This window comes from Diaphorina citri, unplaced genomic scaffold (genome assembly GCF_000475195.1).
Source record: "Diaphorina citri unplaced genomic scaffold, Diaci psyllid genome assembly version 1.1 scaffold1627, whole genome shotgun sequence".
In the NCBI taxonomy this organism is placed as follows: domain Eukaryota; kingdom Metazoa; phylum Arthropoda; class Insecta; order Hemiptera; family Psyllidae; genus Diaphorina; species Diaphorina citri.
In genome coordinates, this window is record NW_007379053.1 from 4,242 (window position 1) to 29,522 (window position 25,281).

At 40.2% G+C, this 25,281-nt stretch overlaps 2 protein-coding genes across 5 annotated transcripts in view; one reads left to right on the forward strand and one right to left on the reverse strand.

Annotated features, from left to right (window-relative positions):
- The first annotated feature begins 3,087 nt into the window (after positions 1-3,087).
- LOC103516647 (fatty acyl-CoA reductase wat-like) lies at positions 3,088-7,915 on the forward strand. Its single transcript, XM_026828979.1, is given in 6 exon segments — positions 3,088-3,137; positions 3,271-3,380; positions 5,231-5,366; positions 5,841-6,152; positions 6,517-6,774; positions 7,017-7,915. Coding segments are annotated over 6 exon segments (960 nt in total). The 3' UTR covers positions 7,111-7,915.
- Positions 7,916-19,887: 11,972 nt separating this feature from the next.
- The window catches only part of LOC103516645 (coronin-1B-like), a 7,804-nt gene continuing 2,410 nt past the window's right edge, over positions 19,888-25,281 (reverse strand). For 2 of the 4 annotated variants that reach the window (XM_008481626.3, XM_008481624.3), the window contains exon 2: positions 20,452-20,704. In XM_008481626.3, coding sequence (XP_008479848.1) covers positions 20,458-20,685 — 228 coding nt within the window. In that variant the 5' untranslated portion in view covers positions 20,686-20,704 and the 3' untranslated portion in view covers positions 20,452-20,457. Of the gene's footprint in view, positions 20,428-20,451; positions 20,705-25,281 lie in introns of those variants that run through there. The other 2 variants (XM_008481625.3, XR_003393532.1) reach the window with 2 other exon arrangements.

Genomic DNA, 25,281 nt, shown 5'->3' on the forward strand with positions numbered 1-25,281 from the left:
TTGTAGATTTTAAAATTCTAAGATTTTTGCCCAAGTACCAAACCTTTTTTTTTACATTTAGGTAAGTTTGTACTAATCCCAAAAAGCTTCGCGGGTCACGAAAATGGTCTGGCGGGCCACATGTGGCCGCGGGCCGCTAGTTGGAAACCCCTGGTATAGGTACCTACATACCTCTCTGTAATTTGATAAGATAAGTTATAATCGCGGATCAAATCTTATGGTATAGCTAGATGGTAAGAGGAAGATATCAGAACCATCAAGTGAAAAAAATAAAAACAAAAACAAGACTAGGGAGTGTACCTAAGTAATATATAGTTTTAAGTTTTAAGATTATATTATAATTAAAACTATTGTTTTTTTACAATCTGACTTTTCGGGAGATACTGAGAAAATCTCGTTATTCCTGAACCATAAAACTCATATGCATTAATTAAATTCATCTCAGCATGTTCAATACCATCAGGTTAACAGTGACGTATTATAGTATACCTACCTGAGGCCAACCAACTTCAGTGGTGCAATGGTTAGCACGGTGGACTTTGAATCTGGAAGTACGCGTTCCGGGCGTCTGTCAGACAGCAGGAATATTTTCGTATATTTTCACTCTTTTTTTTTTTTTAAGAGGTTTGACAGAGGGAACTGTAACTGCTATGGTCTTATCGTCCCGAAATCGAAGAGAGAATGTGAAGACAGGATAGGGTTCCGAGGACGAACATTATCCCATCAGGATAAAATCCGCCCGGGCGGGAATCGAGGATAGGAGAAAGCCAGCCGTTCCGAGAACGAACATTATCCCATCAGGATAAAATCCGCCTCGGGCGGGAATCGAGCCCAGTGGCCTAGCGCTTACAAGGCAGACGCACTACCAACTAAGCTAGCTAGGCTGGCTGAACCTTAACTTAATTTATGCCGTAGGACGAAAGCCAGCCGTTCCGAGAACGAACATTATCCCATCAGGATAAAATCCGCCCCGGGCGGGAATCGAACCCGGGTCTAGCGCGAGCCGTTCCGAGAACGAACATTATCCCATGAGGATAAAATCCGCCCCGGGCGGGAATCGAACTCGCGGCCTAGCGCTTACAGGATAAAATCCGCCCCGGGCGGGAATCGAACCCGCGGCCTAGCGCTTATAACCCGTTCCGAGAACGAACATTATCCCATCAGGATAAAATCCGCCCCGGGCGGGAATCGAACCCGCGGCCTAGGTGTTCCGAGAACGAACATTATCCCATCAGGATAAAATCCGCCCCGGGCGGGAATCGAACCCGCGGCCTAGCGCTTCCAAGTTCCGAGAACGAACATTATCCCATCAGGATAAAATCCGCCCCGGGCGGGAATCGAACCCACGGCCTAGCGCTTACAAGGCAGACGCATTACCAACTACCATCAGGATAAAATCCGCCCCGGGCGGGAATCGAACCCGCGGCCTAGCGCTCACAAGGCAGATGCACTACCAACTAAGCTAACTAGGCTGGCAATATTTTCACCCTGATTGAATGGATTCAAAGGTCCAAACCTTATACATACAAGTTAACCCAGATACACCGCCCACTCTCTTTTTAAAAGGGCAGCTAAAGTAGCTCCACAATTTTCCCATCTCATGAAGTTTTTCGTTTAACCTATGTAGTCCATTTGCACACTGTCCTTTTGGAAAGACCCGTCTTGGCGCATCCTAGATGGGCGAGACACTTTTTTTTACACCACCTATATAACCTGTAACTCCATACATTATGTTTAACCTGCAACAGCTGGAATACATTCCAGTACAGCAATGTGACTGCGACTGGCAAACTAGGGATAAGAGTACGGCCAATAGGACCGAACATGGCAGTTCCCGTGAGTTTTCAATCTCGGGGGTGGCTGTCCTCCAAAAATTGCTACCTGGAATTGACGTGGATTCAAATTACAATCGGGATTAGGCAATAGTAGACCTTACTGTGCGGAAGTGTAGACTGTAGATCACTTTCAAAATCTGATTGTTCATTTGTAAGTGAAAATCACCTGATTGTTCATTTGAAAGTGTAAATAGTTTGATTGTTCATTTGTAAGTGAAAATAGTCTTTTTTCTTTGTCAGTGATGATTATAAATATACTTAATTAAAGTAATTAGCTAATTAACATCGAATTTTTACATTTCCCAATAGATTAAGGGGCAACCGTTAGGGGCAGTCATGGCGTTAGACCTTCATGCGGCCGGCGTGCGGCGTAATCCTCGTTACAGTTTGACCCCCAGGGAGGTCTCATTAAGTTTTTCGTTTAACCCATGTAGTCCATTTGCACACTGTCCTTTTGGAAAGACCCGTCTTGGCGCATCCTAGATGGGCGAAACACTTTTTTTTACACCACCTATATAACCTGTAACTCCATACATTATGTTTAACCTGCAACAGCTGGAATACATTCCAGTACAGCAATGTGACTGCGACTGGCAAACTAGGGATAAGAGTACGGCCAATAGGACCGAACATGGCAGTTCCCGTGAGTTTTCAATCTCGGGGGTGGCTGTCCTCCAAAAATTGCTACCTGGAATTGACGTGGATTCAAATTGCAATCGGGATTAGGCAATAGTAGACCTGACTGTGCGGAAGTGTAGACTGTAGATCACTTTCAAAATCTGATTGTTCATTTGTAAGTGAAAATCATCTGATTGTTCATTTGAAAGTGAAAATAGTTTGATTGTTCATTTGTAAGTGAAAATAGTCTTTTTTTGTCAGTGATGATTATAAATACTTAATTAAAGTAATTAGCTAATTAACATCGAATTTTTACATTTCCCAATAGATTAGGGGGCAACCGTTAGGGACAGTCATGGCGTTAGACCTTCATGCGGCCGGCGTGCGGCGTAATCCTCGTTACAGTTTGACCCCCAGGGAGGTCACCGCCGATATCGTTATGTGTCTCATTATAATCAGGGGGAAACATTTTCTACTGGGTTTCATTTTATTAACATCATCAGGGGTGGCCCCAGGGGGAGTCAACTTTGAAGGAAGAAAAAGAAAAGAAGAAGGAGGAGAGAAAAAAAGAATACCTTTTTAGAATCTTCATTAACCATTTTCTATCTCTCTACTTTTACAGACTCTTGCACGAATGGCCCAACACGTACACTTTCACAAAGGCTTTGGCCGAAGACGTCCTATGTAAGGAAGGCAAAGATGGCCCCAGGGGGAGTCAACTTTGAAGGAAGAAAAAGAAAAGAAGAAGGAGGAGAGAAAAAGAAGAATACCTTTTTAGAATATTCATTAACCATTTTCTATCTCTATACTTTTACAGACTCTTGCACGAATGGCCCAACACGTACACTTTCACAAAGGCTTTGGCCGAAGACGTCCTATGTAAGGAAGGCAAAGGTCTACCATTGGCCGTTCTGCGTCCTGCTGTCAGTAAGTTGAAACTCTGAAAGTAAAGATATTGGAATGATAGATACTATATTTTCACTTGACAAATAATGTAAATGTAAATGTAAATGCAGTTTCTTTGTGTTATTATATCACAACTTTGGTGCTCACTGCAGCAAAGTAGGATTTTTCCCAATATCTCGTAAATGTAAATGCAGTTTCTTTGTGTTATTATATCACAACTTTGGTGCTCACTGCAGCAAAGTAGGATTTTTCCCAATATCTCAACAATCCTAACATCCGATGTTTACCCACCATGCTGGCACCGGTCGCTATGCGCATTTATATGTCATAGTCATATTAGCTACTCATTTTCCTCACGAGGCTGAGTGGGCCCCGCAACATCCAGTCACGGAGTCAATCATGTGCTTGATACAAATTTCTTGACCCCGCCGGGAATCGAACCCTGGTCTCCCGCGTGCAAGGCGAGCGCAGTGACGTTTTCAATTGACAAATTCAATAGTTTTGTCTATTTGTCAAGTGAAAACTTAGTATCTATCATTCCAATAATATATCTTTATCATGTTACTTGACGTGGTATCTCGTTTCCAGAAGATTTGTTACTCTGAAAGTGTTCAAGAATCGAACCCGGGTCTCCCGCGTGCAAGGCGAGCGCAGTGGCGTTTTCACTTGACAAATTTAATAGTTTTGTCTATTTGTCAAGTGAAAACATAGTATCTATCATTCCAATAATATATCTTTATCATGTTACTTGACGTGGTATCTCGTTTCCAGAAGATTTGTTACTCTGAAAGTGTTCTGCGGATAAAGAGGGATTATGTATCCTTATGTTATAGGTAGGTATCATAATAGGTCTGGACTTGAAGTTGGCATGTGCCTTTTAACATTTAGGACGTTTCGGGTCTAACCTTTACTTTTCTAGTCCCGTCTTCAGCGAACTCTTGTCTTGTCAAACTAGCCCGTTTTATAATTTAATATGTAATAGGTAAAATTATTTCAACAAAAGTGAAGTGCTACTCATTTTCCTCACGAGGCTGAGTGGGCCCCGCAACATCCAGTCACGGAGTCAATCATTTGCTTGATATTAGCTACTCATTTTCCTCACGAGGCTGAGTGGGCCCCGCAACATCCAGTCACGGAGTCAATCATGTGCTTGATACAAATTTCTTGACCCCTCCCGCCGGGAATCGAACCCTGGTCTCCCGCGTGCAAGGCGAGCGTAGTGACGTTTTCAATTGACAAATTTAATAGTTTTGTCTATTTGTCAAGTATCTATCATTCCAATAATATATCTTTATCATGTTACTTGACGTGGTATCTCGTTTCCAGAAGATTTGTTACTCTGAAAGTGTTCTGAGGATAAAGAGGGATTATGTCTCCTTATGTTATAGGTAGGTATCATAATTGGTCTGGACTTGAAGTTGGCATGTGCCTTTTAACTTTTAGGACGTTTCGGGTCTAACCTTTACTTTTCTAGTACCGTCTTCAGCGAACTCTTGTCTTGTCAAACTAGCCCGTTTTATAATTTAAAATGTAATAGGTAAAATTATTTCAACAAAAGTGAAGTAATATTTGTTTTCCATAATTTCCACATATATTCCAAATCCAATATAGTTAGAATGAAACTTCATAAAATTACCGCGTTTTCAATCAATGAGATATAAGATATTTAGTTATTTAATTATGTATTTATATGAATCCTGTTGTGTTCCACAGTCGTGTCCACATATCGGGAAGTTTTCCATAATTTCCATATAATCCAAATCCAATAGTTAGAATGAAACTTCATAAAGTTACCGCGTTTTTAATCAATGAGATATAAGATATTTAGTTATTTAATTATGTATTTATATGAATCCTGTTGTGTTCCACAGTCGTGTCCACATATCGGGAACCGGTGCGAGGCTGGATCGACAACGTGTACGGCCCAATCGGTATGCTGGTGGGTATCGCCACCGGTGTCTTGCACACACATCTCATCAACCTCAACACGGTGACGGACATGGTACCGTCGACTGTGTCGGACGGGCCGTCGGAAGGTGTGTGGCAGAAAAAGTTTCCGACATCAGTCTTCAGACCGTCTGTGAGAGACCTAGAAATCGGAAGCTGTTTCCACCATGCACACGCGTTCCGGGCGTCTGTCAGACAGCAGGAATATTTTCGTATATTTTCACTCTGATTGAACGGATTCAAAGGTCCAAACCTTATACATACAAATTAACCCAGATACACCGCCCACTCTCTTTTTAAAAGGGCAGCTAAAGTAGCTCCACAATTTTCCCATCTCATGAACAGTTTTTGTCCGCTATTTCATATAGGAAACTGATCAAAATGTCCCCATTTCCCAAAAAGTGATGTCCGCTATTCGGAGATGTCCGTTAAGTCCGAAATTCTAAGTTCAGAGTAAAAAATGTGTTGCATCCTACATTACCTTTTTATTAGAAGGATGGTAACCAAAAAGGAACTAATGATAACTTCAGTGATTATTGATTTAATATAAAATTCGGCTGTGTTAGAAACATCATGGCCATCTAATAAGAATAATTGTCTTCTTCACAGGGATCCCATCCCGATTTATAACTTCGTGGGCTCAGCACGAAATCCGATTTCCTGGGGTAAATTAGACGAACTGGCTACGGTGTGCCATCCGATCTGGCCCACCATCCGAGCGATCTGGTACTTCTCGTTTATTCCCGCCAGTAACAAGTATACCTACTATATTCTGAGCTTTTTCCTACATACGATTCCCGGATTCATTCTGGACTCATTGGCGTCTCTCAGCGGTAGAAAACCAATGTAAGTTTTGGTGCTATGCCCGATCTTAACCACAGAGAGTTTTCAGTTAATCCAATAATCGATCGATGAGGAAAATCTAAGTTGTTGAGGCAGTGTGGATGTGTCAGTCTACATCAATCGAAGGCCGGTCGACTATGTGTGGACACACCTTAAGAAATATAGGATTGAAGGGCCATATAAGCCATAATTATGAACAAAATACTGGCTCTCAAGCTGCTCTGAAACATTAATTCCAAACATCTCATTGGCCCTCCAGGTCTTATGTGGTAGAGAACGCCCTCGGCGTTGTTTACTTTTGAATCCACTTCAAGGTCATAAAGTTGTTCTTATTATAATTTTAATTTCTTTTATCTTTTTCGACCAGGCTCATGGCCATCTACAAAAAAATCGACAAGGCCTCGGACACACTGGAATACTTCGCGCATCGTCAGTGGGTGTGGACGGACCACAACGTTCAAGCCCTATTCAACAAGCTAGATCCAGAAGATCAGGAGCTATTCTTTTTCGATATGGGCCAGATGAAATGGGAGTACTACGCGGAGGCTATGGGGCTGGGGCTGCGTGTTTACCTGGTGCATGACGATATTCACACCCTGCCTGCTGCGCGCAAGAAGTACCAACGGTAAGTACCGACTTGGTTCCCTTTTGTTAAGTGTAAACAGAGTAGCATTTTTCCCCTATCTTGCTATCATTACTACTTGACATAGTACCTTGTTTACAGAAGATTTCCAGAAGTTACATAGTTTCGTTTTGTAATGCCCCAATGCATTGACGAATATCGTATATTCCAATAGCAAGCACCCTGCCTATTAACGTGGAGCATTATTATCCTGAAATTCCTAAATAACTCTTTTCATTTCACAGACTCTACATTGCCCATTGTGCTCTCAAGATCTTCTGCGGTCTTCTCCTGTTGGTATTTCTTCTTTACATCGTGCAAGCCTTGTTCGGGATCTAACTGTCAACTCTATCTTGATATTACAACAAAGGTTGTTCAGGATCTAACCCTCAACTCTATCTTGGTACAATACCACCTATAGATGCGAGTAATGAATTTTCAGTGAGGAATTAGCTAGGTAGTTACTGTCATATTAGAATACCCACACCCAGAACAGAAGAACATCCAAAACTCCGACCGAGCGAGGGAGAAATAAAAATCCCACGGAATTTCAAAAAAATATTTCAGGAATTTTTTATTTCTCGAGTTTAACATTCTTAGCGAATCTTTGTATTAGGAACGTAGCGCTCAAAGAGAGTTTGAGCTATCAAAGAGAGAACAAAACCTTGGTGGAAGAAGGGGAAGTAGCTTCATGAACTCAACCACGGTTGTAGGTAATCATACCGTGCTCTTATCAGATTGTCCATTCATAAAACTCTTCCCCTCTCTTCGTGACCTATTGAACTCGTTGGGCGGCTCTAACTTATGAAACTATCACACTAAACTCATTGTTAACATACAGGAAATTTCCACACACCTCAACTTGAGCCAGACACTATTGAATTGGGTTACCGAGTACTCCTAGAGTCGCTACGCTCCTAATACTTAGTTACACATTTCTTCCCTAATATGCGCATCTTCACTTCTGACCTCCTTTCTCATATTCTCAAATGTAGGTCATTGACGCTCTGCGAGGTCTTTGAACTGATTCTTCTTTCTTTGTTGATTTTGTTTGTAAATACCTACCATTGTAGTTCGTAAACCGAATACCATATCAAATAGAGGTACCTACCTACGATTTTGTTTCTTGTATGTGTATGTTAAACAGAATTGTTGCATTGTTGAATGGTGTAGATTTTGCTAGCGGCTATACCACAAAAACCCAAAAATTGACGGGTCCCTAAAGTTACATATGTTTGGTTAGACTACGCTGTCCATTAATATTTTCCTATAGTTGAGGCTAGATAAAAAGCGCCATCAAGGTGCAATTAAAATGTGTTTTTGGAACATTGCACCTCCATGTGGTTTTGGAGCCTGCTACATACATGTTACCTTGAAGCATGGTTGATTGCAGTATGCTTCATACGTCGGAGTAATTTGAATGGTGTAGATTTTGCTAGCGGCTATACCACAAAAACCCAAAAATTGACGGGTCCCTAAAGTTACATATGTTTGGTTAGACCGAGACCTATGGTTGGTTGGCTCATTCGTGGTTTACATCTAGTGATTTCCCCAGTGATTTTTGAAAAGGAGGGCAGAATAGCAGAAAGCCAGCCGGGCACAGTCATTCCGGGTACGAACCTTATCTGTTCATGCATCAGGATATAATCGTCCCGAGTGGAGATTCGATCTAACGACCTAGCTAAATAAAGAAAATAACTTTTTTACTTGTTTTTCATTCAATGGACGAAAAGGGGAAAATTTGTCGTCGAGTTATAGAGCGAAATGACACCCAAGTGAGTGGAATAGGAAATGACACAGAGTGGCAAAAGATATACAGTGTGTTTCAGAAAAAAACGAGCCACTCGAAATATTTAGAGAATGGTTGTGAATTTCGAAAAACGCTGAAATATGATTGTGTCTCATTATATTCAGGAGGAAACATTTTCTACTGGGTTTCATTTTATTAACATCATCAGGGGTGGCCCCAGGGGGAGTCAACTTTAAAGGAAGAAAAAGAAAAGAAGAAGGAGGAGAGAAAAAGAAGAATACCTTTTTAGAATATTCATTAACCATTTTCTATCTCTATACTTTTACAGACTCTTGCACGAATGGCCCAACACGTACACTTTCACAAAGGCTTTGGCCGAAGACGTCCTATGTAAGGAAGGCAAAGTAGTGATTTCCCCAGTGATTTTTGAAAAGGAGGGCAGAATAGGAGAAAGCCAGCCGGGCACAGTCATTCCGGGTATATACGAACCTTATCTGTTCATGCATCAGGATATAATCGTCCCGAGTGGAGATTCGATTTAACGACCTAGCTAAATAAAGAAAATAACTTTTTTACTTGTTTTTCATTCAATGGACGAAAAGGGGAAAATTTGTCGTCGAGTTATAGCTAGGTGGGAGGGAGGTAGTGGTGCGGGGGAAAAAGGGAAAATCAAATTTCTTCCCCCGTGGGGCGAGGGGGCAAATGGTTCTCGTTTCTGACCTAGTTCCCTCCTAGTTCTGGGGAACTAAAGTTCGAGTCGCTCCCCAAATCTCCTAATACCGGGAAATGTGCCCATCAGGCCGCCCAGCCTAAGCGCAGCGCAACGGTGGAGAAAAAGTTCCGCGGGTTCTTTTACACATTTTTTACGTCGCTTGACTATTAGGAGCGCAGGAGTTGAAGCAAGTGTCATCACCTACTTTCAGGCCAGAAAAACTGTGAAGTTCGGATGTTTGCCGCTGAAGTGGCAGCACTGTATGGGTGAGCTATGGTTTGGCCAGCGACTCATTCTGGGGTCCACTCAGCCTTGCGTTAGGACAGTCAAACTATCAAATTATTTAGACTAGGTCGCGGGTTCGATTCCCTCTTGGGGCGGATTTTATCCTTTATAAGGTTCGTTTTCGGAACGGCTGATGGCTTTCTCCTAATATCCTTCACTCTTCGCTTTCGGGACAAAAAAGACCTTAGCAGCAGATAAACCGTTCTAGAATCAAGAGTTATCTTTAACTTAGAACAAACAAACACAAACAAACAAACAAACAAACAAAAAAATGCAAAACTGTCAATTTTTTTTTTTTTGATTACCCGCATCCCGCATGATCATCCATCTGGAAAAAATCGGCTGAGCCGAAGATACAGTGGTCCGCCTTCGCCGAAAATGCAAAACTGTCAATTTTTTTTTTTTGATTACCCGCATCCCGCATGATCATCCATCTGGAAAAAATCGGCTGAGCCGAAGATACAGTGGTCCGCCTTCGCCGAAGGAGGAGATCAACCTCACCCTTCTTCGAAGTCGGACTGTCAAGTTAAAACTCAGTAACTCACTTATCGCGGTCCTGTCTATCATTTTAGAATAATCTAAACAGCTCATCCATCTCTATTCTCTATCTTATCGTCGGTCCTAATATAATTTAACTTTACTTTAGGCTTGAACCATCATTTATCTGTATTAGGTACCCTACAACACACAGATTTATCTCAAATAATCAGATCTCTACCTGTAACCTACACCTAATGTATCTAGCATATAATTATACTTACTTATACCTACATTATCATGACTATATTCATGACATTGGCATGAGCCACGGATTATTTTTATTACGAGAGGTTGACCATGAAAAATCTCATGAACCAAGCCAGGTTGGTTCAATTATAACCACTAGGAGACGTCAGGTAGGTTACACAGATACCCATGCGACCTCGACCAGCATAATGATAAAAAATATTGATAGTAAAAACATTGTGGCAATGTGTCCTTCAACGAAAAAAATAGTATAAACAATAAAAAACCATCGATCTTACTTATACCTACATTATCATGACTATATATTCATGACATTGGCATGAGCCACGGATTATTTTTATTACGAGAGGTTGACCATGAAAAATCTCATGAACCAAGCCAGGTTGGTTCAATTATAACCACTAGGAGACGTCAGGTAGGTTACACAGATACCCATGCGACCTCGACCAGCATAATGATAAAAAATATTGATAGTAAAAACATTGTGGCAATGTGTCCTTCAACGAAAAAAATAGTATAAACAATAAAAAAACATCGATTAAAAGAAAAACCAACTCACCAACAAGCCATTCCCGAGCAATTTTCCTAGGAAGAAAAACCGAAGAGATCCCAGCGAAAAACGCAAAATTCCCACATTTGTTAGTCCCATTTCGTTGCCCTGACCCTCGGCACTCCTGGTATTGCTGGTTTCTTCCATTGTATTTTGTGACTTGAAGTTTTCCAACCATTAGGAGTTTAGAAGTTGAAGAGAGTTCACCGATCCGAAAAGAATGGACTTGTGTAGGGTGACTCGAAAACTTTGTATCAGATAGAACGGTTGAGCGTCGCATTCGGAATGATTGGAACACCCGGTGTTTTTAGTGCTTCCTCAAACGTTGAATGTGTGATGGAGAATGATGTTTTTGATAGATTAGTTGATTAGGAGAAGCTATCTGAATTTTAAGTTTATTATTATAAACCTTGAGATCAACCTATAAGGTATAAGGCAACGGTAACTTTTTTGCAAGCGAAGGTTGGTGGTTTGAGTCCAAGTAACAAATTTTAGCAGAGTGGAAATTCATCTGTGACAATTATTCAAGCTAAAATTCCACTTTAGCTCAGTGGAGGACTTTTCCGAGGGAGGTAACGAATCCACTTCTCTAGATTGTGAAAGAGCTGAGCCTTAATTTCAGAACGATTGTACGTTCCTCCACTCCTCATTTTTACTCCACGCTCAGGAAAAACGTGGAGTTCAAAGTGAGGAATGAGGAGTAGAACAGGTCAAAAATCCTCGTCAAAAACAGAATCACCATTTAGGAGTCTATTTGCTGAAAAATAAGAGTAGGTTTTGTGCTCACCACCAAGTCTATCCAGACTATCCTATCCTTTGAATCTCACTTCCTCTCTCCCTGAACTCCTAGCATCCTAATACTCAAGGTGCAAAAAAGAGCTGTGCACCAAAATCATCAAGAACTGTGAACGTTCGAGTGAGTCGTTCTCGTTGGTTGTGTTTGTTGTTCTGTCTCCCCTTTCACTCCTCTTCGGTCCCAGGATGTTCTTTTTTTTTTTTTTTCTTCTACAGAATGATGTATATTTAAGGTTTACTTACAGTTACAGAAGATCATTTGACTACCTACACTGACGCATTTTTTTTCTTCTTAAAGCAGTTTGATAGGGGGAAATGTAACTGCCAAGGTCTTATCGTCCCGAAATCGAAGAGAGAAGAGTGATAGATTAGTTGATTAGGAGAAGCTATCTGAATTATAAGTTTATTATTGTAAACCTTGAGATCAACCTATAAGGCAACGGTAACGTTTTTGCAAGCGAAGGTTGGTGGTTTGAGTCCAAGTAACAAATTTTAGCATAGTGGAAATTCATCTGTGACAATATTATTCAAGCTAAAATTCCACTTTAGCTCAGTGGAGGACTTTTCCGAGGGAGGTAACGAATCCACTTCTCTAGATTGTGAAAGAGCTGAGCCTTAATTTCAGAACGATTGTACGTTCCTCCACTCCTCCTTTTTTCTCCACGCTCAGGAAAAACGTGGAGTTAAAAGTGAGGAATGAGTAGTAGAACAGGTCAAAAATCCTCGTCAAAAACAGAATCACCATTATGATTTAGGAGTCTATTTGATGAAAAATAAGAGTAAGTTTTGTGCTCACCACCAAGTCTATCCAGACTATCCTATCCTTTGAATCTCACTTCCTCTCTCCCTGAACTCAAGTAGAACAGGTCAAAAATCCTCGTCAAAAACAGAATCACCATTTAGGAGTCTATTTGCTGAAAAATAAGAGTAAGTTTTGTGCTCACCACCAAGTCTATCCAGACTATCCTATCCTTTGAATCTCACTTCCTCTCTCCCTGAACTCCTAGCATCCTAATACTCAAGGTGCAAAAAAGAGCTGTGCACCAAAATCATCAAGAACTGTGGACGTTCGAGTGAGTCGTTCTCGTTGGTTGTGTTTGTTGTTCTGCCTCCCCTTTCACTCCTCTTCGGTCCCAAGATGTTCTTTTTTTTTTCTTCTACAGATGGATCCTCCCCTTTCACTCCTCTTCGGTCCCAAGATGTTCTTTTTTTTTTCTTCTACAGATGGATATTTTTTTTACAAAAAAGGTTTACTTACAGTTACAGAAGATCATTTGACTACCTACACTGACGCATTTTTTTTTTTTCTTCTTAAAGCGGTTTGATAGGGGGAAATGTAACTGCCAAGGTCTTATCGTCCCGAAATCGAAGAGAGAAGAAAGACAGGATAGGAGAAAGCCACCCGTTCCGAGAACGAATCTTATTCGTTCAGAATAAAATCCGTTACGTTAATCTGCGACAGACGCGCAACCATCCAAGTTAGGCTGGCTAGAGATAGAGAGAGAAAAATTGATTAATTTCAATAATAATATCATAATAAATAACGTTCCGGACGACGTAATTCCGCGACAGACGCGCAACCATCCAAGTTAGGCTGGCTAGAGATAGAGAGAGAAAAATTGATTAATTTCAATAATAATATCATAATAAATAATAATAATAATAATAACTGGACAAATTATAAATGAATTCCATCCAAGTTTCCAACTTTTTTCAATCGACGATTTTACATTTCAATATCAATGGACAAACTGAGACTGCGAGCACTGCTGGACAAATTAAATGAATTCCATCCAAGTTTCCAACTTTTTTCAATCGACGATTTTACATTTCAATATCAATGGACAAACTGAGACTGCGAGCACTGAAGGGGAAAAGCCTGAATGAAAGTAATAGACCTCCTTCCAATGCTACTCGCCTAATACCGCGTGAGCTTTATGTAACCATGGCTGGTTGTCTTCCAACACATTCGTGTTGCACATTGCATAAGAGCATGAATGAAACTCGGCGATATTTCCCTCTCCACGAAAAACCAATCAATCGTGAAAGCGCCGCGGTCCCTTTACTGTATTTTATGTGACTCAACAAACCCCCAACCCTCCCTCCCGATCAAATTAAAATTTGAAAGATCAACGTGTTCAAATTCAGAGCCTTGAAAGAGCTAGGCCTTGGGTTCGATTTCAGCGCGGGCGGATTTTATCCTGAACGGATAATGTTCGTTCTCGGAACGGCTGACTCTCTCCTATCCTGTCTTCCTCTCTTCGATTTCCGGACTATAAGAACAGTTACAGTTCCCTCTAACAAATCTCTTAGAAAAATCAATTTCAGATTTCAGGTCCACATCAGTAGAAAGGTTTGGGAATCGCTGATGGTAAATAATGGGTGAATGCATCAGGATAAAATAGCTCTCTCCTATCCTGTCTTCCTCTCTTCGATTTCCGGACTATAAGAGCAGTTACAGTTCCCTCTAACAAATCTCTTAGAAAAATCAATTTCAGATTTCAGGTCAACATCAGAAGAAAAATTTGGGAATCGCTGATGGTAAATAATGGGTGAATGCATCAGGATAAAAGAGAGAGGAAGAGAGGAAGGGAAATAGAACAAGTTAAAGATAGAAAAGGATAATATAGGGACAGAAAAAAGTATATAAAGAGAGAGAGAGAGAGAGAGAGGGAGGGAGCGAAGGCGGGAAAGAAAGGGAGAGAGGGAGAGAGAGAAAGAGAGAGAGAGAGAGGGAGGGAGCGAAGGTGGGAAAGAAAGGGAGAGAACGGGACAGCTCAAAAAAACATTTCATAATATCGATACTTATATAAAATTCAAACCGAACATTTTTATGTACTTGCTTACCGTTTTAGGGGGTTTCTCTTCTTTTCCTTCTCAAGGGTTCATATAATAATGTCTGGTGTATTCCAATGTGACTTTGAGGATATTCATCTTGACTGAAGAAGAACAGAAGTAACTTTTACTCATACCTGTGAAGAGTAAAAGTTGTGTTCTTCTGTGGTTGACTTTTTGCTCCAAAGCGGTTTGATAGGAGGAACGGTAACAACGGAGGTCTTATCGACCCGAAATCAAACAGAGCATCAGAAGGAGAGGATTATGAAAATCCAGCCGTTCTGAGAACGAAACTTATATGTACCTACATATTTAGGATATATAAATTTAATTGTGTTAAGGCGGTCTCCCTTGATCAGAAGTTTTTTAAGAGGAAAAGATTTAAGCTTCAGACCCCTCCACCTCAAATACGGCCCTGACAATAGAATACAATGTTATAAAAAAGTGACGTGATGCACATTCGCTAGCATCGCTAAGTGCAATTTGGATTTGGTGTGCTCGTTGAAATTTGATTTTGAGAGAAAAACGTTCCATTCCCCCACAGTTTTCCGCAGAGTGCAGACGTGCAAACCACCTTTTTAGACAGACATATTCGTGTTCTGTGCAAGTACATATACTAACGTACTTAGATGTTCTTGATTAACTCAATATATCTACAGTAGAACCTCGATTATTTCAACTTCCATTGTTTCAACTCCGAAATCCATTGTTTTTAAAAAACGTTCCATTCCCCCACAGTTTTCCGCAAGAGTGCAGACGTGCAAACCACCTTTTCAGACAGACATATTCGTGTTCTGTGTAAGTACATATAGGTACTAACGTAGATGTTCTTGATTAACTCAATATATCTACAGTAGAACCTCGATTATTTCAACTTCCATTGTTTCAACTCCGAAATCCATTGTTTTTTTTCTATCCTTCAAAGGAAAAGATCATAGAAAGTGATCATTTTAACGTCGATCACTTCAACTACCCTCGGTCCCAATGAGTTGGAATAATCGAGGCTCTACCTACTGTACTAAAAAATGTCATACTTATAATAATTGATGGGTAAGCTGATGTTAAGCTACCATTCATAGAAGGACAGAATGGATTTTATAAATCATTATACATTTCTCTACCTATTATTGTACTAAAAAATGTTATACTTATAATAATTGATGGGTAAGCTGATGTTAAGCTACCATTCATAGAAGGACAGAATGGATTTTATAAATCATTATACATTTCTCCTGATGTTTACACAATTACCCAGAACGTAGGTGGACGAGGGAAGGAAGAAAAGTGAAGAAAGAATGGGTAGTCTCAACCCAAGGATAATAGGGAACAAACTCTTACTCTTAGGAGCCTCAAGAAATTTCCACCGTGTACAACTAAAGCTAGAGAAGATAATACAACTAAAGATACAACTTTTTTTTCCATGAGAGAACGTATATAGGTGGACGAGGGAAGGAAGAAAAGTGAAGAAAGAATGGGTAGTCTCAACCCAAGGATAATAGGGAACAAACTCTTAGGAGCCTCAAGAAATTTCCACCGTGTACAACTAAAGCTAGAGAAGATAATACAACTAAAGATACAACTTTTTTTTCCATGAGGGCGGGAATCGAACCCGCGGCCTAGCGCTTACAAGGCAGACGCGCTACCAATCAAGCTAACTATGTAGGCTGGCGAACGATTTTTTTAAAGAGGTTTGACAGAGGGAACTGTAACTGCTATGGTCTTATCGTCCCGAAATCGAAGAGAGAAGGAAGACAGGATTCTGTTAGGTGTTATTGTTGTTTTCAAATGCTCGGAATTGACTATTAGGTCATTTTCCCTAGGCGTAGAATAGAATATACCTTGTTTATCCTGCTCGAATAAGACTAAACCTTCACCCCAGCAGTCTAAACAAGGTTTCAATTATTATTATTTTATGGTTTTAATAACATAGTAAATGTTTACAGTACAGTATTTGGTATAATAATTTTATTGTAGCCATGCTAGGCAGAAGTTAGGCTCAGAAGCAGAAGGGTTAGGAGAAATTTCCAAGGCTTGTATCCAGTTTTAATACTTTTAATGAGTCTTCTCATTTCTACACATGTATGAACATTATCCCATCAGGATAAATCCGCCCCCGGGCGGGAATCGAACCCGCGGCCTAGCGCTTACAAGGCAGACGCGCTACCAACTAAGCTAGCTAGGCTGGCTGAACGAATTTTTCTTCGTCACATTTTTTTACTTTTTCTTGAGACGAGGCGAAGGCGTATACCTACAAATGAACTAGTGGTTCACATTGCCAAGAAGAAAAATTCGAAAAATTGTAACTTTTGGCGATTCTACAGCTAACGAAAGTAGAACGAATGGATTTCATAGTTCTTACAGCTTTTTCCTTTTTTATTTTACTCCTGGGGAAAAAATAAGGTATTCTACAGCTAACGAAAGTAGAACGAATGGATTTCATAGTTCTTACAGCTTTTTCCTTTTTTATTTTACTCCTGGGGAAAAAATAATTGGAAGTTTTATTTATCATCAGATTCAGCATCATTAAAAAAGTCTTTCGAAATGTGTTCCTGTTAGCACTTGAGTACCTATTTTTGGGAAAATATGTTCCTGTAAGAGTGTATAAGCACTTGAGAACTGTTGGAATAATCATCTCCTTCTATGCCTTTTCCCGTTTTCAACGGGGTTGGCTTTTGTTGTCATTTTTGTTAGGCCAACTCACTACCGGTATACCTGACAGGTACACCTGATCAGGACCGCCTGTTGGGTCTACCTGAAACCTGATGAGCACACACTATCATGCAGGTAAATCCGACCGGTCTACCTGATAGTGAGTGGCTGGCCTTAGGTACTTTATTGAGTTAGACTGCCAGCATAGGACTGAAAAGGCACTTCTTACAGCAACTTTTTTTTTTTCAAATTTCCTCTATTTCACCTGATGTGCAAAGAGCCTGGCGTTCTCAATTCGAACGTACATCAGTAAGAAACGTATAAGCTCGTCAGTAAATGATGTACAAATAATCTTCTCAGAGGATTAAGATATTGATCATTGGAAGATGGACAGCAGAGATTAGTGTCTAGCTGTCTACTATGCTTATTACCTTTCTTAATCCTTAGATACTACTCATCATCTATCCAAGTACGAAGATTTACGACGGAATACAGCTTTGTTAGTGGCAGGGTAACTATAATGATCCATTCTTTCTTGTTAGTCTAGTTTCTTGTTCATAAGCTGTCAAACTTTCTTGACTTGGCGGGGCTTAGCGCTACCGCGCTCCTTGATAGATTAAAGTTATTAGCCTTATTAGTGTTATCTACGCGAAATGGAGTAGTTATATCTATCTAATTGACAGTATCTATGTATCACCCACATAAATAATAATTCAACAAAATGTCTTAATAAAATTAACCTATAAGTCATCTTCTGTCCGCATATACTTTGAAAGTCAATATAATTCATAAGAGTGTATAGGTAAACATCAAAGAATGACAATGATGCAGACATAACTAGATTATAACCTTAAATAACTTTACTATGACGAATTAAATGCTCAAGATCATGGATGCCACCTCCATCAACATCAACACCAAGCCGTCCAGCCACTTTCCATGTCATTACAAACCCAACTCCCATCTCTAATATTCCATCAGATGGCTTTCGAGCCTCCGAACAGCATGAACCTGATCGTGCCAGCGGCCAAACTCCCGACCAACTACACCGGTGATGTGGCCAACATCACTTCCCCTAATCCTTCAAAGGAAAAGATCATAGAAAGTGATCATTTTAACGTCGATCACTTCAACTACCCTCGGTCCCAATTAGTTGGAATAATCGAGGCTCTACCTATTATTGTACTAAAAAATGTTATACTTATAATAATTGATGGGTAAGCTGATGTTAAGCTACCATTCATAGAAGGACAGAATGGATTTGTTGTGATAGATATTTACTCACTGATGGGGTGGGGTTGTTGCAAATTGACAATTACCTACCTTTAAAATGTATGATCTATGTACATAGGTCGTCTTACGTTATTAACTTAATTTTATCCCCAGTTATTATGAAGGCGGTCTCTACTTGATCCCTTGTGTGCCGCGTCCATTTTAGTGTAGGACTATTGCACTATTATCTCCAGTTATTATTTTGCTAGAATTTGTGAATGATATGAAAATATTCATAGTGAGATTTTTTTATAGCTTTTCTAGATAGATAAAAACATCAAACTTACGAGGAGATAAAAAACATCATAAATTTAACAAACTTGTCATCAAAATTCGCTTGCAAGTTGCAAATTAGAATTTTAGCGCAATTTATTTTACTGCACTGAGAAAAAAATGTCGCGGGTCTCACATAGAAACGTTGCGGTATATGAGCCCACATAATTAGTTTGTGGCCTTAACGGCAGAATCACTCAGCCTCGTGAGGACAAGTGAATTAGGGGACACTCACCTTGCCACACAAGTAGACTAGATTGGTATCCGGATCATACAGGGGGAACATAACGCCATTGCTGGTGTCGAAAGTCAATGACCACTCCACCGCCAAGGCGGGATGGTACTAATGCAGAATATAACTCAAAGTGGGGTAACCTAGGACAGCGTTATAGAAGAGGATAGCGGCTGATATTATTGGACGAGGTCCAAGATAAGAGAGAAAGAGACAGAGGAACTTCCTCTCTCTCACCATGTAACATCAACTACCCCCCCCCCCCCCCCCCCCCCCCCCCCAAGGAAGTGCTAGTTGCTAGATACAGCATTAAATTAAAACAAAATTGCTATAGATTAAAATTACAATTGGATTTTTTACGTACTTTCCAGTTTTCTCGTGTTGACCCAGCACCTAAACGGGAAGTATTGTGTCTCTTATCGTTCATTTGATGAGGGACATACTACGGGATGGGCATGCTACGACACAAACCACATGAGTTTAATGTAGCAGTTGTAGAAATAAAAACGACGGTGTAACACCCATCTTTTTTTTTACAGCGCCTTACCTCTTCAATAGCGCCAGTTCGGGGGTTGATAATCCGCATTTTCTTGTCCTCACAGGTGAACGTAGTTCTATAGGGATCCACTGTTGACCGGGACCACAATCCGTTTTTTTTTCCTTTCTTCTTCTTTTTTCGGAGAGGTTTGATAGAGGGAACTGTAACTGCTAAGGTCTTATCGTCCCGAAATCGAAGAGAGAAGGAAGACAGGATAGGAGAAAGCCATCCGTTCCGAGAGCGAGCATTATAAGTTCAGGATAAAATTCGCCCCCGGGTGGAATCGAATTTTTTACAATCACCAAATCAAATTGATTTTCACCCCACGTGTTCAATTTCTTCATTATAATATTATTATTAATGACATAATCAATAAGACTTGATCAATACTCATAAATTAGTGATATTTCCATTTACAGAATCGACATAAATATTGAATGAGTCCCGGCTGATGAGTTGTTGGAAAATATTGAGGGACCGATCGGTTGGGCATCCCTGGTATATTCTATTCTATTAGTTTGTCCACTTACCTTATTCAAGGAAAGGACTATGAATGCTTACCTTACTCAAGGGCAGGACTATGAATGCTTACCTTATTCAAGGGCAGGACTATGCATGCTTACCTTATTCAAGGGCAGGACTATGAATGCTTACCTTATTCAAGGGCAGGACTATGCATGCTTACCTTATTCAAGGGCAGGACTATGAATACTTACCTTACTCAAGGGCAGGACTATGAATGCTTACCTTACTCAAGGGCAGGACTATGAATGCTTACCTTACTCAAGGGCAGGACTATGAATGCTTACCTTACTCAAGGGCAGGACTATGAATGCTTACCTTATTCAAGGACAGGATATGAATGCTTACCTTACTCAAGGGCAGGACTATGAATGCTTACCTTATTCAAGGGCAGGACTATGAACGCTCCTCCGCCGGCACTCTCCACAATAATAGCGAGAAATTTCGGATTGACAGCACAGAACGTCGAATCCCAGGAGCTCTTGGATACTCGGATGTTTCAAGGACAGGACTATGAATGCTTACCTTATTCAAGGACAGGACTATGAATGCTTACCTTATTCAAGGGCAGGACTATGAATGCTCCACCGCCGGCACTCTCCACAATAATAGCGAGAAATTTCGGATTGACAGCACAGAACGTCGAATCCCAGGAGCTCTTGGATACTCGGATGTTATCATAACAGAATTCCCGCTTGAGGGCCGTCCCATACACATGCCGGAATTTGGATGAGCGGACCACGCGAAACGACATCGTTTAGTGGGCGGGGGCACTGAAAACAGACAGACAGAAACTTTGTGAAGCTGGATGTCAATAATGCTGGGAACGGAAGGTCTATTTGAGGACTTTCAAAAGGGAAAAAGTCAGCTGAAATGAATCTTCCGAGATTAAGTAAGTTTGAAGCGACGAAGAACGCAAATGTTCCGAATAGAAGGAGTTAACACATTTAATAAGTCAAAATCCCATGTTCGTATTTTTGTTTAACCATCTCTAAATACCATAAACGCCCTCGTCGATTTTAATAAAAATCGGCCCGGCTTGTAACCCCATCGCCGGCGCCGGTCACACATACGATAGCTTCGTGTGAACAGAGCTTATAAATCACCGCGCGAAAATTTAAATTTGTATACTTTTGGGCAAAAAGTGCAAAAAATCAATAATGCTGGGAACGGAGGGTCTATTTGAGGACTTTCAGAAGGGAAAAAGTCAGCTGAAATGAATCTTCCGAGATTAAGTAAGTTTGAAGCGACGAATAACGCAAATGTTCCGAATAGAAGGAGTTAACACATTTAATAAGTCAAAATCCCATGTTCGTATTTTTGTTTAACCATCTCTAAATACCGTTAAGTTTAAATGATAGAGGCAAGTGATTATACTCTGCCTTAAGCATCTATACACATCTAGCCCATCCTACTCTCCTCACAGGGCTCATTGTAAAAAGGGTCTATTTTTTGGACACACCCTGTAAGAAGAGGTGCATTTTTTTCGCATTGAAAAAACATTGCGAAATATTTCGGTCGCAAACAAATCGACGGGAAAAACTCCAGGCACCTATGAAATTTATGAACTGCAGTTTGGGGTCAAACAATGGAAGAAGAATACACCATATTCATTTCATGTTCCAGTGCAAGCAGGGGTTCTCAAATTTCTGAGTATGTACTGTGTACCACCTGACACCTCAAGCTTCTTTTGGCGTACCAGCAAACATCACTTTTGTGTGATTTAGGAGTTAAATAAAGATATTATAGCTCAGGAGGCGAAATTTTTGTGTTGATCGTAGTACCATGTCACAATTTTTTGGTGCATTGATTGTAGATTTTTTTCTCTCCCAGCTATGGTTGTTGTTGTTGTAGTAGCAGCGGCAGCGGACTACTGTCCCTCTCCACACTCCCTCTCTGTCTTGAACTCCAGGAAGGAGGCAACCTCTGGGTTGGACTTGTCCAGAGATCAAGTGGTGTTAGGCTGGTGCTGTTTTCGTATTTACGAGATACTTAAATCATAAAAATCTGGTTTTCAAATCTCTTCGCGTACCACCAGAAATGCTACCGCGTACCACAGATTGCGAACCTCTGTTCCAGTGTATCTATGTATTAAATTATGGTCTATACAACCTCTTTGTCTACGCTGATTTATTCAATGGGAAAATTTGCATATCACAGCCCGAGTGCAGATTACAGGAAATGTTCATCCACAAATGTAGTGAAAAAAAGCTCTTTGAGATTTGATTGGACAAAAATTGTGAAAAGGATATGCTTTGACACAAATGAATTAACAACGATAATGGAGCAGTTGCAGTTGGGTAAAAATTATGAATAAAAGGTCGATTCCTACGTAAAAAGTTGGGAAAAATCCAAATCTCTACTGAGGGAATTTTTCGCATTTCAGGAAACGTTCATAGAATGGCTCATTTGCTCATTTCTACTGGGGTAATTTTTCGCAATGGAGCAGTTGCAGTTGGGTAAAAATTATGAATAAAAGGTCGATTCCTACGTAAAAAGTTGGGAAAAATCCAAATCTGAAGTCAAAAAATGGCTCATTTGCTCATTTCTGCTGAGGTAATTTTTCACTGGTTAAAATCTTGATTTGTGCAAATGTTCTACCTACCTTTCTTTTAAAGCATCTCTAAGGAAAAAAAAGCACCCAAGTAGGTCCAACTTATGCAGGAAAGATTTTCCATCTGGTAGGTCAAAAAATGGAATACCAAGAGGAGGAGAGATTTTCATCAAATAGTGCGGATTGAAGCGGTCTGGCTGGGGACTGGGGGGGGTTCCCAAATTTCTGAGTATGTACTGTGTACCACCTGACACCTCAAGCTTCTTTTGGCGTACCAGCAAACATCACATTTATGTGGTTTGGGAGGTAAATAAAGATATTATAGCTAAGGAGGCAAAATTTTTGTGTTAATCGTAGTACCATGTCACAATTTTTTGGTGCATTGAATGTAGATTTTTTCTCTCCCAATTAGGGTTACCAGATTTGTTTTTCGTATTTACGAGATACTTAAATCATAAAAATCTGGTTTTCAAATCTCTTCGCGTACCACTAGAAATACTTCCGCGCACCACTAGTGGTACGCGTACCACAGATTGCGAACCTCTGTTCCAGTGTATCTATGTATTAAATTATTGTCTATGCAACCTCTTTGTCTACGCTGATTTATTCAATGGGAAAATTTGCATATCACAGCCCGAGTGCAGATTACAGGAAATGTTCATAAAATGGCTCATTTGCTCATTTCTACTGAGGTAATTTTTCGCATTTCAGGAAACGTTCATAGAATGGCTCATTTGCTCATTTCTGGTGAGGTAATTTTTCACTGGTTAAAATCTTGATTTGTGCAAATGTTCTACCTACTTTTCTTTTAAAGCATCTCTAAGGAAAAAAAAGCACCCAAGTAGGTCCAACTTATGCAGAAAAGATTTTCTATCTGGTAGGTCAAAAAATGGAATACCAAGAGGAGGAGAGATTTTCATCAAATAGTGCGGATTGAAGCGGTCTGGCTGGGGGCTGGGGACTGGGGGATCTTAAACAGGGAGGATGCCAGCCTGAAATTTCCCTTGATAAAGAAATAGCAAAGGTTGATTTCGAAAGGCGAAAATGTTCACAAAATGGCTCACTTGCTCATTTCTGCTGAGGTAATTTTTCGCTGGTTAAAATCTTGATTTGTGCAAATGTTCTACCTACCTTTCTTTTAAAGCATCTCTAAGGAAAAAAACGCACCCAAGTAGGTCCAACTTATGCAGGAAAGATTTTCCATCTGGTAGGTCAAAAAATGGAATAGGTACCAAGAGGAGGAGAGATTTTCATCAAATAGTGCGGATTGAAGCGGTCTGGCTGGGGACTGGGGGATCTTAAACAGGGAGGATGCCAGCCTGAAATTTCCCTTGATAAAGAAATAGCAAAGGTTGATTTCGAAGGGTCGTTTGTAAACAAACGACAACCCTGTTGCTGTTTTTTATCCTAACTCCAAGATTGTAAACAAAAAACTTCGGATGAAATTATAAAATCGTTTTCGGGTTCGAGTCAAGATTTCTGCTCTGCATCGAGAAAATATTTTGAGTTTTCGAGTTGAGATTTCAGGTTCTAGAAAACATTTCGAGTCAAGATTTGAGTTTCTCGAAAACTATTATTGTAAAAGAGACCCCAGTCTCAGAATATCATCCGCGAAGAGCAAACACTTTAATCTACAATATTGTACATCATTCGATTTCTTCTGTTTACTTTGCTAAGTACACAGCAGTCAAACGACCCAGATGTCTTATATACAGAATGTAAACAAACAGATATGTCTTGTATACAGGGTGTAACACAATGAGTTCGATACTACAACTATGATGGTACAATAGGCTCCAATTACAGGGTGGTAGAAATTGGGGGGTCCAGTGGCGTAGCGTGGTCTAAATTCAAGTGTAGGGCCTTGTAGGGCTCATGCCCAGGTCTACCAAGTCCCATCACAGTAGTTTTGCACTTTTTGCCCAAAAGTATACAAATTTAAATTTTCGCGCGGTGATTTATAAGCTCTGTTCACACGAAGCTATCGTATGTGTTGCCGGCGATGGGGTTACAAGCCGGGCCGATTTTTATTAAAATCGACGAGGGCGTTTACAGGGCGAAACAAATTATTATTTCTTGAATGGGGTCCGTAAAGGGCTCCTGAGAAATCGATTTATTATCTTGAACATTTTTTCCAAATTTGATCGGAATGATCGGCGATCGGACAAAGAAAAAGTTGCAATCGCAAGCCGGATTAGCAGGCCGAAAAAATCGTGTAAACGAATTTTACTATCGAGAAAGTACAAAAATATCAAATGGCATTTTTTTATAAAAGCAGTTTTGATTGGCTGGATTAAGACATCGGATGAAACTGTTTACACAAATCAACCAATAGGAAGTGTCGATTCAACGAACTAATCAATATTTTTTAGCCATATGGAAGTGTTTTTGGATGAACTTCGAAGGGTCTTCACTCGGATTTTTTTTTTTTTTTTGCCAAAACCAAATGTCGGCCCAAATCAATCACCCTACCCTAGGGCTGATTGTGAGGCTGATGAAAAACCCCAAATAGTGAGTATTGAAGTAGGAAAGACATCCGATCATAAAATATTTGTACCAGAAACAAATGTGCTCCAAAGAGTTTGCAACATGCAACATCATAGATACCTAATACCTACCCACCAAGTACTTATAAAAAAATCTGGTGTGAACATCACACGACTTTCTATTACATTAAGTCGGACAGTTCTAAAAGTTTCACCATTGGATTCCGCGTGAAAAATCACATGGGATCAACAATTCACTTGCTTATTTGGTAACGGTTCACAAATAAAAGGGAAATTTGTCGACACAGGG